At 40.9% G+C, this 16,738-nt stretch overlaps 1 protein-coding gene across 2 annotated transcripts in view; it reads right to left on the bottom strand.

The window, feature by feature from the left end:
- Nucleotides 1–56: 56 nt before the first annotated feature.
- The window catches only part of rnf144aa (ring finger protein 144aa), a 32,435-nt gene continuing 15,753 nt past the window's right edge, over nucleotides 57–16,738 (bottom strand). For both annotated transcript variants that reach the window (XM_046061986.1, XM_046061985.1), the window contains 7 exons: nucleotides 12,622–12,772; nucleotides 10,020–10,124; nucleotides 8,927–8,987; nucleotides 7,055–7,271; nucleotides 5,274–5,421; nucleotides 4,753–4,842; nucleotides 57–2,780 (listed from right to left, as the gene is read on the bottom strand). In XM_046061986.1, coding sequence (XP_045917942.1) covers nucleotides 2,649–2,780; nucleotides 4,753–4,842; nucleotides 5,274–5,421; nucleotides 7,055–7,271; nucleotides 8,927–8,987; nucleotides 10,020–10,124; nucleotides 12,622–12,756 — 888 coding nt within the window. In that variant the 5' untranslated portion in view covers nucleotides 12,757–12,772 and the 3' untranslated portion in view covers nucleotides 57–2,648. The remainder of the gene's footprint in view (nucleotides 2,781–4,752; nucleotides 4,843–5,273; nucleotides 5,422–7,054; nucleotides 7,272–8,926; nucleotides 8,988–10,019; nucleotides 10,125–12,621; nucleotides 12,773–16,738) is intronic.

Below are 16,738 nucleotides of genomic sequence, written 5' to 3'. Positions count from 1 at the left end.
CACACACACACACACACACACACACACTATCAAGAAGTAAAACAATGAAACCCATATACAGTGCAGCGTTTACATACATAAAGAAGCGTTAAAATATTTTTCCACCCTGTAAAAACTGTTAATACATTACAAATACATGGTTAAAATGCACATATAGTAGACGGCTCCGTTTCCCTATCCCTTCCAGGAAATCTGCTTGGCACGATTGTCATTAAAACAACATAAGTTTGTGGAATCAAACTGTTTTTGGGGAAAGCACCAAACTTCAAAAGGTAGAAATTGGACTGGCGTTTATATCAAATAATCGTGCTCATACAACACATGAGGTCAGTGTGAAAGCAACACAGGCTACATGTAAGGTACTCTAAATTGAAGGCTTCTAATAATAAGGTTTATCATACTGAATATTGGGAGCTAAATTTATGAGGACAGGAGTGAGTTGCAGATTAGCTACTGTTTTGGTAAATGTAGCCACACCTCTCATTAAATGCTACATGGACACTGGCAATTTACACCAGAAGGGAGGGGAATGTGAGCAGTAGTAAATGGCTTTCTCAGAACATTAGAATGGCAAAGTATGGTAACAAAAAAAAAACGATTTGACCTAACACATGTGCACCTTGAAATAATTACTTTATAACTAAATGGTTTACATTTTTTCCATTTAATAACTTAATATCGTCTAGCTGTTTTTTGTGAAGCTTTAAATGTGCTTTAAACTTTAAATATAGGTCAAAGACAGATAACAGAAACATATATGACGAAAATAAAATGGATCACTTCTGAATAATTCCCTGATTAAACAAAAGCCATGATATGCACATGTATGGTGACATTCTGCTGCTTTCACTATATGGACCTACTCATGACATACACTTGATTATGATCAATCCATAGCCTTTTAAGAATGGTAATGTACAAACTTGCATAGATAAAGTGATATAGTATAGAGCAGCTTCATAATTATGTGCCCAAAAGTGGAACATTCTTTTTATATTTACTCTAAAGGCTCTTCCGACATCCCTGTGAGGAATAGCTGCTTGTTGTTGGAGGTCTAACTACCAACACAACAAAACACTGACACTCTGACCACCAACATATGCAAGTTTGCAATTCGGACCGGCGGGTATTTGAGAAGTCTCAAAGAGTAGGAGATGTGTTCTGAGTAGAGCTTCAGATTATTTGTGATGATGGTTGAGTGGATATTGATTAACTCTCCTGCTCAAAAAGGCTTAGGAAATACAGGCCCCAGGTCACACAAAACATCAGTTTAGGACAGTAATTCTTTTTTTAAATTTTTTTTTTTAAAACAGTATGGTTATTAACAGTGTAGCATATGGATGACATCATAGAATCATTTGAATATAAAGGGCTTCTCTGACTGTCTGTAATGCTTTAAAATGCTGTTCAACATGCTTTCCCTGGGATTATTTGGATTTGATTTGGATCTTTAATGCACAGGGGGAAATGCCTGATTTTGGCTTTTCTTAATTTAAGGCTATTCATTTCTATTTGGCTAAACCGCCACCTGGGGGACTGAGAGTTATAGGAGTGACATCTCTTCACGGTAATATTGAACTTAAAGGGGAGTACCACTCAGTTTGGGAGATTTCTGGATCTAGGGTCATAAAAACCTGCAACATCTTCCAGAAACACACTCTCTCTCTGTCTCTCTCTTGCACAGAGATGACCCATAATGTCTGGCGGTGTGTCAAAGAAAATGAATTAGAAAGCTGATAACAATAATGCAAATAAAAAATAAAAAAAAGACATTCAGGTATAAAACACAAGCTGAAAGTTGAATAAAACTAGTTTTCCTTGTCAGGTGACAACAGAAATTAAGTGTATATTTAGATGTGAGTGGCAATCCCCCTTAATAAGTGTACCTAACAGGTTGGAAAACAGTACAGTACAACAGACAGAGACACATTTCTGAGCACAGTTCTATTAAAAGCAACAGGTTATAAAACGTTGACATCAAGATCATCAAAAGGACGTGCTGTACATTGAGTTAAGAGTGACAACAGCCTCCCTTCTCTACCTCAGTCGTGAACATGACATGAGATTATCACGTTCTGTGTGCAAATAGAGTGAACACCAAACATGCGTGGCGCAACTCTAATGCTACTGACTGATTATGCAGAGCTACATTGATAGTGGTGGCGGGGGAAAAAGCTTTTACTGTGTAAGACAAACCGACGAAACAAGGTGGCTCCTGCATGATATTGTCAAGAGAAAAGCATTTCTTAACTGATTTTTTCCTTTGCTTGTAATGACCCACCAAAATACCACAACACAGTAACCCACGACTGAAGACCACTTGAAATGGTCCAGACTTCCCCCACGTCCCCATACCACCAATGTCTCACAGACGCAGTGGTCCTTAGTCAAGTCTGACCTCCTCTGACCCTGCAACTCTTCAAGCCCAGGTGTAGGGTCTACTATGCCTCTCTCATGCAGGGCAATGGACCCCAAAGTGGCAGGGGCTGGTGCTGGTGCAGGCTCAGCCCCCCCCCCCCCCCCACCCCCCTAAAAAAAATGAAGCGCTCAAAGCTGGTGGGAAGAAAACAACGTAAAGGGGTGAAAAGAAAACATAAAAATGTGGCCCATCCTTGGAGCTGCTCTCCGCTCCAGCCCTGATGGTGTGTTTAGGTTGGCAATGGGTCGTCATCGCCTTTGCTGCACTTGCACTTGCAGCAGAGGACGATGGGAGTGGCCAGAAGGAGGAACGGGGAAGCAACCAGCAGGAGCAGACCAAAGCCAGCAAAGATCCCCACAACCTGCAGGGAGACATCAGGAAAGATTAAATACATTGATTTAAAAACATTCTTATTCATACGGTAGCAGCTGCATGTAGGGGTTTGGTGCAGTGATGTTACGGCAGACTACTTGTTAGCATCATCCTACAGCGCACAAGTAAAGTAAGGCACTGAAACACTTTGGTGCAATATATTACTTTTTTATTTAAATTTCAGTTTCACAAGCTCTCATCTTGAATCCTTCCAATCAACTGCAATACCATATTTTGGCCTGCAGACGGCACACAATGCGTCAGCACAGTTGCTTCAAAATGCTTTAGAAAGCTTTGTAGCTCAGTAACTTGACAATTTGAGGCATATTTTTTTTCGCTTTCTGGATTCAGGGCTAGGACAAAGACAGGCATATAAAGTGGCTGGCGGATTAAACTCGGGGACAGCCATGTTTGAGATGATGTACAAGATGCTGGCAACTACCACAGATGATCTTGGCAAATTTTCATGAATGTCTACCAATGTACTGTTTGCTTGCGGTTATGGACTGAGAGTGTTGCTACATCTTGTGACATAATCGTTAAATTGCCAAATCAACTGACATGCGGACTAGCTTGTAAGAGGCTTTACTGGTTCTCTGTCAACACCAGGAAAACTGCTGATGACTATTTGTTATTTGGGTAGTGAACAACTATATTCTGAATATAAGGGATGGTCGGATAAACTATTAACATACCCTAACTAATCATGGATTAAAACGATATTATATGCAATGCTACCATTATCAAGGTAAAACAGAGATAATAAAGTTATTAATAATACATATATAATTTTACTGGCATGAGCGCAGCAAGATAGTTAGTAAGTTCACCACTTGAGGGAGCCAGACACCATCAAATTCAAAGCCACAAAATGGAATACATAACATCCAGTCACATGCAACAGTGACTTATAATAGCACAATGCTTTTCCTGCCGTTTTGAGGGCAAACACATCATTTTGGGGGTATTGCTTGCAAGCAGGTTTCTGCCTGTTATTTAAGAACCCATTTAGTAACCCCCCTTCATTGAGCTAGTATACAGGCTGTGCTGTTGAAGAAATAGTGTATTGAGCACAATTTCCTTCATTTTAAAAGAGGTAAATGATGCTTACATGTTTAAGACATGACCTTCCTTGTAACTGATGGTAGGACTCTAATGGGAAAAGAGACCCCATGGTGGCAGATACAGACAGGGAGAGAAGATGGGTTTTTTTTGCAGCATAGGTTTGCCTTGGTGCATCTTCAATTTATGAGGGAGTGAGAGGGAGGCTTTTTTTCCCTCGATGTGAAGGAACGAGGGGGGTGAAATAAGGAGAGCGAGAGAGAGACAAAGACACACAGAGCAGTGAAACTATAGCTGGCTTCCATCAGCTGAACTGTAATCATATGACTAAGCCTGCCCCACTGGGCAACAGATGCCAGTGTTTATGCTAATGTTGACAAAATAACAAGTATGTTGGACAAAGGGACGTGCCACCCCACAAATAGATTATTTGGCTAAGGAGAGATACTGAGGAAAGATTTGGGATCTGAACAGTAGAGTCAGCCTCTGTCATAGACTTAAAAGACAAATCACATGTGGGAAATGATATTTCCTATCTAATCCTTAATGTGTAATCCACCATTTCACCTGTGGGAAATTACATGTCATATCCAATCCTTTATAATCCATCATCTCACTCGGTTACCTATTGGTAAAGAAAAACCTCAGTTATGTAAAGTTTTTTTTAAGTGAAAGGTATGCATAATAAGCTTTGCTGGAAACAGCAGGACACTGACCAGCAGACAGACATCGATGCACGCAGACATCAAGCTATCCTTTTCCTATTATGCTGTCAAGATAATACAAGCCCGTCACTGAATGTGAGTGTGTGAGCCAGAAAATGAAAAAGAGGCAGAACCAGGGAGCACGTGTATGTCCACATGCTGCAATGTGGTTAAAGGGGGGGATGGGTTTCTCACCTGTGTTCTGTGCCAGATAACAGACGCCCTGGAGTGGCCCAGTTTGTTTCGACAAGGCCCTTTGTCATAGTGGATCAGGAGAAAGTCATCCTGTCGCACAAACATACACACACACACAATACAGATAAAGGTTGACCATTATCAGTCTGAAAGACACAGGCAGATGTTCTAAGAAAATTGCTTTTTAAATGACCTGTGTGGTGCGGTCGTCTGTGCTCACACACAATTAAGATTACATAAGGCACCATGGCTCATAACCCCCCCCCATCTTATTCCTTTCTTATCAAGACTGACCAAGGTTGAGCAACAATTTCCTGATAATGAAAGCTATTGCTGTTGCAGGAAGACATGCAGGATTATCAGCATGCAAAACAGTTACATTATTACAATGTTTTAATATCATATTTAATAATATATAATATATTAAACTGTAGAGGTTTTTAGAGCTTGAAAAATGCATAATCTTGCTCTCTACTGCAGTGAATATCAAGGTATAAAGAAATTATGAAGAGCAAACTCACATCCAGAGACTCCAGACAGTACCAGCAGAAGGCATGTTTGCAGTTCTTGCACATCATCTGGGCACAGCCCTCGTCCCTTTCGATGTAAACTTTACATTTAGGACAGCGCTTGATTGGTGCATCATCTTCTTCGTTCTTGTAGAAAGAGCTGGGAAGGAAAGACACATATAAACCTGATGTTTTTTTTTTTATTTTATTCCAAACAGGACATTAAAATCCAAAATCAATCAACAAGGGATTCAGCAACTTGGGATGAGATTGCTTTAATGCAGTAATCAATATTTACAATCGTTGGTGTAACAGGACTGTGTGAACCAGTGGTTAGTGTTGGTGCAGGATCTCACAACACTTAAAAATATAGATATGATAAAAATCACTAAATGCCTTTGAACTATCTCCCATGCTCTTATTCCTTCCTCATGTTGGTGTCAGTTTGCCTGTATCCCTTTCTCTTGTTTCATTAAAATGCTGACTCCTGAAATGTGGGGGTGAGCAGGTAGCTGTCATTATTGGTATTGTCCTAGAATAGCAAACAAGCTCACTCATTTTCTAGAGTAGGGGGGCATTAAATGAGGAGGTTCAGAGTTTCCCCAGTCCTCTTCTTCAAAGAAATAATAAAATACTTGGGGCGTAAAGACGAATCAGAGTCAGACATCCTTTTATAGACATCCTTGTGGTGAACAAGTGTACTTAAAACACCGGAGGCTCTTTATAAGAGCAGACCTGTTAATCCTTTCTCACTCCACAGTGGCCTTTGAGCTTGGTCCTGAACCTGTGCAGATAGAGGAAAGCTCTGCAGAGCTAATGCCGTTTCCACAGTAAGAGGATATTGCAAAGAAACGGGTCAGCTGCATGTCTCCGGGCAGCCCTCTTCTGCCCTCACAGACAGTTCCTGTATCCTTAAAATGAATAATAGGCTCATCCCAGACTGCTTTACTGCAGTTTAGTTTTAGCAGATTGTTTTATATCTGCCTATTACTTTGTGCTTGAGCCCTGGCGGATGCTCAGCTGAGTAGTGGCTATGAAACTGCCAGCCCGACCGGCTGCCAGTCCGTATTTAAGGACGCACCGAATGAATCCTGCTGTATATTGACAAGCGGCTCTGAGCTCCAGTTCTGAGAAAATGTGTATCAATTTCAGGTATTGCATCTACAGAGGCTTTACAGCAGCAGGTATGTCAGAGCATTTCAAATGTTATAATATAGCTTTTAAAAGGTTGAAAAAGTAGTAAAAACACTCAATGTAAGATTACTACACGACTGGATATTACTGGTGTATAACAAACAAAAATTATACTTAAGTAATCAACTTATTTACTTAGTTGTTAAAAATGCTATTCATATTTGTGTTTAAAATAATAATCACTTATGGAAATTATTTTACATCTACAAATTATATTCTTGACCAATTTCAAGGGTTATTTCATAATGTTATCCAGTAGTTAATACTAGGGCTTCAACTAATTATAATTTTCTGATTAATTTATTAATTATTTTCCTGAATATGGTCCATAAAATGTCAGTAAAAAAAAAATCTGAATTTCTAAAAGCCCAAGTTGACATAGTAAAATTGTTTGTGAACCAAGATATTTAGTTAAATATCATAAAAATTTTAACTTTTGCTCTGCTAGAACTTTACAGTTGCTCAAAGCCTTAAAAGGCTCTCCAGGAGAGAAACATGTATGAATGTGGTGATTATAAAGTTTAAAGATAAAGAAATTGAGAAAACAAGAATTCAAAATGCAAAATCTTAAAAAGGGATGAACGCATGAAGGGCAGTACCTGTTTTCTCCAGGTAGGAAGGAGGTAATGGGCAAGTTGTTCTCCTGGCAGGCCTGCCCGGGGTGCCAGTTGGCCTTGCAGGCTGAGCAGAACTCGAGGGCACAGACGGCACACTGGACCAGCTGGGGCAGTGTTGGAGAATCTGCTTCCTTTAGCTGGCACACGGCCTGGCAGGTCGAGGAAGGGCACCAAGTCCGGCAGGGATCCAGCAGCACCTCTAATGGCACAAAATAAAAGGGCCAGCGTCATGGACAGTAAAGCTACTGTCTTAAAGGGTTAGTAAACCCAAATCACAGAGAAATTGTTTTTATTCTGACCTGTTGTAACTTTTAAAGATTAATTTTGGTGCTTGCTTATGTTGGAAAATTGCTTTTAAACAATTGTTAATTCAATTGGACTTTATTGGCATTGGAAACAGACATCTACACTGCTAAAGCAAATGTGAGATAAAACCATGTACATAAACAGAACAATTGTGCTATTAACAAAAAGGTGCGTCTAGGAGTGTCGGGCAAGTTGCTCAGTATTTGTGTTAAATTTAGTTTTATTTATTACTCCTTCCAAAAGTAATAATATTACTTTTCTTATTACTTAAAAAGTACCTGTTGAACAGTCTTTTGGTTGCCATGAATTTTAAATTTTTCTTTATCTCCCCCCTTGCCTTTCTGCCAAGAACTCGGAGCACAAAATCCACATGCACTCTTTGCTCAGCCTGAGAAATATGGAACAGTTACAGAAACTGTTCCGCCTGACTGGACAGGGACACTGATGAGACATCTGACTGCCCTTATCCTGGCAGCATCAGCAGCAGTTTCTGAGGCATTCTGAGGATTTTTATTCTCCCTCTGTGTTCCCATACATGTCTTTGTCTGTGTTTATGCATTCATTTTTTGCAAGTGAGATCTGCATGTTTTGTGTACAGCTTGTGTGCCTGTGTAGGTGGAGAACCTGTGGGGCGAGTACCATCAAAGAGTGACGGCAGGGCTTGATTAATGTTTTCTCTGGTAGCGAGGGAACTATTACTGATTAGCATGTCTGCAGCACGGAGCGAAGCAACATCGACCTGCCATTATTTTTCCATCCCTGATATCCAAGCCTTTTAGCATTAGGTTAACATTTATTCTACAAACAGTGTAAACTGCAGACGTTGAACACATAGCTGCACATTGAAGCAGAGATAAAAAAGGTTTGACAAAAATATCTTACTATGGTAAGAGACCTGCCTCCATCAGAGTCTAGAGCTGAACCGATCCAATTAGAATCTCTTTAAACAAAGTCTGGGAAGCTTTCCCTTTCGTGCACATTTGATAGGAGCTGGTGCTACACTGTGATGAGGATTACAGGGTTGAGTCAGAATACTATAGTGCAAATCAAACAAATGTTAAGCCAGACAACCTGTCATTGGAATATCCTTGCCTACATGACTACTTGGAGTTCACAAATGGTATTGAGATTGAATCCATAATTTTTGATGTCAGAAGTCAAAACTAAAACACTTATTTCTGAATCAGTTGACTGCTGTTCAGAGCTGACATGGTGAACTGCGTGGAGAGAAAGCAAACCGGTCAGCGTTGAAGTTTGAAATTTACTGAGCGAACAAGCATTGCTCCAATCTTTTCCATTAGCTTTCCACAGATACCCCATGGTGTAATTCAATAGCAAAAATGTCCACAAGGGGTAAAGATTGATTTCAGGCAGAGCGGACAGCAGTTTGGCTACACACTTGCAAGACGGGGTTGTTGACATCCTTTTGTGTGTCACAGTAAAATACAGTATCCCTGTCTGTGACACACAGTCATTGCCTACACATCACCCACAGAGAAACTCATGCGATAACGCTGACGTACTGCGGCTGCTTTTGCCTTGACTCACCCCTTTCAAACTGAAGCGTCTTGTATCTCTGCATCATCTCCGTGGCCACCATGCACTCAATCTGCAGGGAGAGAGGAGAAGAGAAGTGGGAGGGGAAATAAGCAGGTCATTGCACATATTTATAGACAGAAACTGCGAGGAGCAATTACACATTCAGTATGTGAATATAATTTCCAGAACAATGTCACATTCAAATTTATACAAGACCAGAACGTGCAACTTGCTTACCAATAAGGTCCTATGCCACTCTCAGGAAGAAAAAGAGAATCCAATTGCCAGAATGTATTCAAGGTGCATACACAGACCCGTTCAAGGTTAAATGTTCTCATTTATTGGGCAATGAAATAAGCATTCAGGCTTTGTAAAAGAGCAGTCAATTACAAGGTGAGGGCACTGCTGTCAGAGCAGACGGGATGAGGCATGCTATGCCTGACTGGCAGGAGTAGCTGGGGTTCCATTAAGGGCCAGTGACACTGATTGATTAGAAACATAAGGCTGTGGTGTGCTGAACAATGCAGTGCCAACGGGCTTCCGAGACCAAGTGAGAGAGTGAGCGAGTCCATCAACCAAATTTGCTCTTTGCTCTCAGATTGACCTTCTGCGAGGAAGACAGACATGCTCATTATAATGGACTATACACACTGGCAGGTGGAGTGCAGTTGTCATCTTGACTAAAGCTAGAGCTTTGAGGGGGAGTATATGTGTGTTAAACAAACTGCAACTAACATGTTGGTTTAACCAACACATACGTTTTTATTTAGGATGAAAAGGAGCAGCATGGTAGAAGATTCAAGACATGGAAGACAATAATCTGTAGAGGTAAAGCGCCACTTGCTCATTTCAAGCACATGCTTGAGCAGTTCTGCACGTGCTGTATTTCATGCCTGTTTTTGTAAATTTTGTACACCACTGTGTGAAAATAAAAAGTGGCCTCAGACCTAAGCTAAGACATACTGGACATTATTTGACATGTTCATGAGCCTGAGGAGCTGCAGGGGATTCTCTGACATTGGCCAACCAGTCACCAACTAAAGGACGCATTCATCTAATGACGATCAAAGAACAAAAATCTGACATTCTCTTTTGTCAATACCTCATTTTCCTGCAAGTGTCCTCTTTTGGGACAGGCAGAGTCTGGACAGCTAATTGCAGTTTCAAGGCCTTCTTTAATCAGGAGTTCCACATACTGCTTCAGGCACTGAGGGAGAAACAAATAGACAGAGAGACAAATACATCATTGACTTAGTTCAATATCCAGTTAGATGGAAAAAACAGACCATGCACCAAAAAAGGTGGTAAACACTGGCTCATGGGTCTCTCTTGTTATCTCAGTCTGTCACCTCAGGCAGAAAGGAATGAATAATTGGTGAATGTGTATATCTTGAAAATATTAAAAATAAAAGCGACACTAATTAATATTTCTACACTAACAATGGGTCAAAAGACTAACTGTAATGTGAATGGGTTTGCTGGCAGTGACAAACCTACTACAAGTATCACCTCACACTATAGTTCTATGGTGCATTTTAGCTTTTTTTAATTTCAATGTTTTGGTTTTACGGCCGCAACATTACTGTTTTGATTCAGTCTCACTGCTCTCATAAACCCCATTTCAAGTTGCATTTGAAGCATATAACTTCTTTTATCTCTTTTAGGGGAGTCTTTGGTTGCAAATTTACATTCATGAAACAACCAGTGGCTGATCCTTTACAATGCTGAAAAATCCAAAAGATTGAGTGAGATTTAATTAAACGTCCATTAAATAGACAGACATCAGCATTTTTATTAGCCTCTATTCTATGTTCATTTATTTCGCTGCACTGCATGTGTTGTTCTCTATTTTTATAGCAAAATGTAACAGAGGGAATATCAGTATCAAATATCAAATGGTTGATTAAAAAAAAGGAGCTAAAGTGAGACAGCAGTCATTCTTTGTGTTTACATTGTGCTTGACCTCTGTGGTAACTGAACTTTGGTCATGCACAATGACCAAATGCCGCCACCCAGACTGTGCTCTAGCAAGTAACTTCTATTTTTACTGGTCATTCTTGTGTATTGTTTCCCAATCTCCGGACCAGAGTGGTTAAGATCTGACAGGCAATGGGTGTAACTATTCCTCTGTCCCAGACTTTTTCACATGGGTCCAGTCTGATCCCAAGGCCAGTGTTTCCCCTATATGCATTCAGGAGCGGCGGTGCGCCCCTGCCAGAGTTCAATTGTCTGTAACTTTTTGGACACGACGCACAGCTCAAATCATTGGAAGAGAGACTGATCCTCCCCGTTTGTGAGTTTCCAGGATCTGTTACGGTTTACTAAATAATTATCAGGACATCAACAGGAGGGAATTGGCATGACAGAGCACCCCCGCAAATTCAATTCCGAATCGGGAGGTGCACGTGCGTAGCAGAAAGTGATGGTGAACGTGAGCGGAGGAAAATATTCTGGCAGTAAATGTATGTGTCGGTTATAGTGTCAGCTTCTCAAGACCAAGAAAAGTCCGTCTGTTGTTCACCCCCCCCTGCTAGAAAAAGTAAAGCCTCTTTGCGCTAAGTTAGCAAACATCTCCCCTTCCCCTTCAGACTGCGCAGCTGAGCAGGAAAGCTTCTACAGTAGGCCACGTCTTTAGCTGATATGTAACTTAACATTAGATCAATTTATAGAGAGTAACTGGTAGCTGTATTTTATTACTACCTACTTGTCCAATGTTTAGAACATCAGGTACAAACTAAGACTAAACTGGTGTAACCTACAGCTCTGTCCTGTACAGACAGGTACATCCTAAATTGTTTTTCAGGTGAGTGTGAAAAAGTGGTTGTCAGGAAAAGAAAGAATGGTGGTGACTGGAGGAGTTGAGGTTAGTAAAGCAAATTAGTGATGCAAACTAGTCCTTTTAAGCTAATGAGGAAACATTTCTTTTTGGATTTTAATGTGCAAATAAAATGCACCTCAAAAGGGAGGCGGTTTCTCATGTTGCCTATTTTTTATATTAATGTCTACAGATATGTATCTATATTGATTCTGAGGTCATTAACAGGGTTTTAGGGGGTGATGCCCAAAACATGCTGTGCCATGAATGTAAAATCACTGTGGAAAGCATCAGAACCAACCAAATAACTTTGGCCAAATCTAAAGGTTGTAGTTCCTCCCCTCAGTAGACTGATCTTTGGGTGTTGGTTATTTATTATCTGCTCTAGCTTTTCCACCTACTTGTTCAGAGATATGGTGAAAATAATGGCCCAAGATGATGTAAAATTACACATTTTTCATTGGAAAATTTTCTTGGGGGAGGACCCCTAAACCCCAACCAACACCAAAACAATCTTCTAAAGCTCACAAAAACCTATGGGAAAACACTGAAATTTTAACTATTGTAATGTGCATCGCATGCTCATACACAATAGCAATACTGCTGAGACATGTTGTGTTGGGGTTTTAAATTCAGACATACTACGCACTACGAGCACAAAAAATGTTTTGCTTCAGCTCCGCTGCTACAACTCCATCCTAGGGGAACACTGCAAGGCTGATTTATTTACAGTGAAAATCCTGCGTCCTTTTGGTGACTTCTGCTCGTTGAAACATATTTTTTAAATATAGTATTAAACTTGATTTGTGGATCATTCATTTTTATTCAAGTCATCATTTTGTTGCCAGCTTCAGGAAATGTGTTGCTGTTTGCAATGTGTCCTTCTCACCAGTGTACAGAAGACGCATTGGCACTGTGTGATGGTGGTCATCTGCTCCAGAGGGAACTCTCCAAGGCACAGCTTACATGAGACCAGCGGGTCCACGGCCAGCTCCCAGGTGGGACGGTACCGTGCCGTGGTCATCTTCACCGCCACCGAGCTGAAACACAAAAAGAAAGACAATAAGAGGGGAGGAAGATGAGAGGGGGAAAGGGTAGAGAGTTACCATTAATGAAGCCAAATGCATCGTGAAACTACTAAGTGCAGATCTCCGCTAGCTGCGTCTGGGAGCATGTGGGTGGGGAACAGAGAGTGCAGGACAGGATGTGTGTCCAGCGTGTATGCATGAGAGCAGTAGAATGAAGGGGAGAAAGTGTTTTTGTTTAGTGTAAGTTGCTTCTGATTTCTGAAGATGACATTTAAATTTAAGTTACGTTTTAGTCTCAGTTTTCCTTAAGATAACTTGAATAGTGTAATGGTGTTGTGACTGAGCATCCTGGGCTCGCTTAAATGTATAAACAGTAATAACTGGGACGATAAGTCCAAACTTCTGAATTTAAATGTAATTATTTATTTAGAACATTTTTTTTGAAACACTACACAAAATAAAACACCTCCCATACAAAGAAGAGTTGAATCTCTCTCAGTTGTCCCTCCCGACTCCCTTACAGACAATAGATTAAAAAAAAATGGGATTTATTTAGCTGGTATTTTGTCTAACTTCACTGGATCACAACATATTGAGTATATAATTAATCTGCAGATGCTTCAGTTCAAGATGTGACCAAACTTTTCTATGGATGTCCGTTTTTGATATGTGGCCTGCAACAGACTAGGTAAGCCTTGTTTTTAGCCTAGCCGATTGCTGGAAATGCATTTTCCTATGTCGTAACGCATATTGTAAAACGGCAAGAAATTAAGTTCTTGAGCATACAATTATAAATGTGCACAAAAATATTAGGCTAATGGGTCCAGAAGTATGCATATTAGCTGCCGACAGATACACACACATACATGACCAAACATATCATCCCTTCCAGGCTTACATCTGGCGAAGATTAATAAAGTGAACAAGGTAGAATGGGTAGTTCTCATAATCCTGCTGATGACAAAGGAAATCCTTGAAGTGAGAATATATGTGGCTCTAAGATGTGCTTTATTTGCGGTGATACAATCAGCAGGACAGTATAAGCACAGACTGAAAATACATTTTCAGGGGGCACACTCACACACAGGCCGGCTGTATGGCACCAGCCCTCTGCATAAATGGCCCTTGTCAGCTGTGTTCATTTTTATTCCAGGCCTCATGCTTCCTGGCAGTAAACAAAACATTAAAGAAAATATAGTTCAAATGCTCCTGAAACTCTGATCCTCCTGAAACTGTAGCCATCAGCTATCTCAGCTCCTTCTGAAATTTTTACTTGGGATGAAATACCAGTTTTTTTTTTTACACTTCACTGCGCGTCATTGCATCTCTTTTGTGAGAGTCGGAGAGAGTTATTTTAGGCCGTCTCGTCTCACTCTCTTCTTCCCTCAGTAGCTGAGAGCAAAGAGCACCCACTCGGCTGTTTACAGGAAACACACACACACACACACACACACGCTCTGCCTGTGCTGCTTAGCAACGGACTGAAGGAGGATTTTGGAGGGGGCAATGGATAGGAGGGAGCGAGAGAAGCATGGCAGAAGAGAGGAGACGGGGAGTGATCACAGTTTGCTTTCACTGGCCAGGATACAGTAGGCCTCAATGTGCAGCTGCCTGTTCACAGACGTACAGGAACAGGGCAGCGAATGGGAGGAGACGGGCTGAACAGTTCACATGATTGCTCCATGGACTCTTGTGCAGTCTACATGCGATACCCAGAGAGGGGAGTGGAGAGAAAAAGAGACAGTCAGTGTGTTATGGTTTAGCAGAGAGACGATATCTCTTCACACCACCCCTCTTAACATCACATTTAATCGTTTAAAAGGAAAATGCAGGCCGTTTCATCCACCGTGGATCAGCTTCATTAGGGTGCCAGGTGAAGGCAATCCACAGATGATTCATGCTAGAGAAAAAATAATTATAATGACACAGAGACTTATACAGTCTGTGGTAATGGGGCAAAACAAGGGAGTCATGTGATGGGCTGTAGCCTTTGGTGCAAGGAGCTTTCATATCTTGGTCATCATTAGCAAGATGGCATCCCACAAATTTAACATGAATGTTAGCACAGTCAAGATTAGGCAAATTATTTTATTTAGAATATTTTTATCTGGTCCCATTGCTGACATGCGTCTGGCGTCTTCTTTCAGTAATAAACACATTTTGATTGTCTGCAAGTGTAGTTCCCCGTTTAGTCACATAGAAGAAATTAATCATTTTGGGCAGAAACACCATCATTTCAATCTTTTCCTTAAAAGATTACTTAACTATTTCAACAGACTCATCATACTCACAATTATTTAGTGATGAATTTACAAGCGGAAAGACTGTGTAAGTCAGCGTGAATAACTCAAGATGCAAATATAGGAAGGAAGATGCTCATTAAAAAGTGCAGATTTAAGTGACAATATGCAAAATATTTCAATATACATTACATTATTTGTGTAAACAAAGACTCTAAGGCAACAAGATGCTACAGAGCAGCTACAAGCTCATTCTCAGCTGATGCAGCTGTGATGTCCCTTCCAGTGATGCTCGACTAGGAAAAATGTGTCATTTGATAAAATCTGTTCGCCTGAATTCTTCCTCCTTCGCATCTCTTCATCGTGTCTTAAGTAGGAGGACCAAGGAGAAAATTGAAAAGTGAGAAAAACTGAAGAGGGAAAATAAGGAAAAAATGAGATTCACCTCATGTCTGACTCACTCAGATCACTTGGCATTCATCCAGCTATCCATCACACTGACTAGAAAGCACTGAGCAGTGCAGACTCTATTATGTAGGTGCTGCCGAACTCGTATACAAAAGCTTAAATAGCAATTTCTTATCAGGATGGAGCCAAGGACTTACTGAAATGACCCCCAGGGTAGAGTGTGGGAGGCTGTGTGCTTCGGTGGTCCATAATAACACATGAAAGACTTTACCACTGAAGCAATTAAATTGGAAATACAGCCCCACAGGTGAGCCAGAAGTACAGGTTACAGGTGCATCAGTCATAAAAACTGGGTAATGATTTAATGTAGCAGTAGAAATGGTCTCACAAATTTTAACATTATTCTGCAAACATGGACAAACTTCACAGGCAAAGAGGATGACATTGGAAGTCAGAGTTAAATTAGAGGACTGTGACAGACACTTCACAGGAAAGGTGCTAAACACCAACAACTATCTTAGCACTGCTGTGGTACAGTCTCAAAGCTGTGTAGCGGACGACTTGAATGACAGCAGTTCCACAAGGAATGAAATTAGCCTGTTTCTTTATCTGTCTCCTTGTCCGAGCTACTGAACCCCATTAGCCCTGAGGCAAAAAAACCCAAACCGGATGGTAAAAAGTATTTCACACTGCACAGAGCAGGGCTTTCTGATACATTTAAAACCGTGTCTCTCCTCCCAGACTTTATATTGGTTTTGCAAATGCAGACAGACTGGGTCGATGGGGACAAATGAAATTGTTTAGTAAGGATGGCCCAAGGAGAGGAGAGGATGGGAGGGAGAGAGAAAGAGCAACAAAGGGAAAATGAGTTTTCATGAGAAAAGGTGGTGCAGTGCCTCGCTGCATTATTGCCTCCCTCGCTGCATTATTAACAGGATGTTCCATTATCACTGAGAAACACGCACATCCCGATAAATGGGACAGTGCATGCAGGCCTGTGGTGCTCTATGTGTGCTGCTATATGTCTGAAAAGGTCGGTCAGAGTGCTAAAAATCAATAAGGCGGGAGTCAGAAGTGAGTCAGAGGTCAAACATCCATCTTGAGCGGTGGTCAACATGTGACAGTCATCGGTCTGAGGGGCCTCCACTCATAGCTTAACAGGCTACAGCAGCACTCATGCGATAAGGACTCCATATCCAGAAAACAAAAAACACACACACACACACACACACACACACACACACACTGGAAAACCACCTCCAAAACATATCCCACATCCTGTGTTGTGATTTTTATGGTGTTGGTGATTCAGCCTGGAAACGGTTACCAT

The sequence above is a fragment of the Micropterus dolomieu genome, linkage group LG11, assembly GCF_021292245.1.
Source record: "Micropterus dolomieu isolate WLL.071019.BEF.003 ecotype Adirondacks linkage group LG11, ASM2129224v1, whole genome shotgun sequence".
NCBI classification, from domain to species: Eukaryota; Metazoa; Chordata; class Actinopteri; order Centrarchiformes; family Centrarchidae; genus Micropterus; species Micropterus dolomieu.
This window is presented reverse-complemented; position numbering and strand designations above follow the sequence as displayed.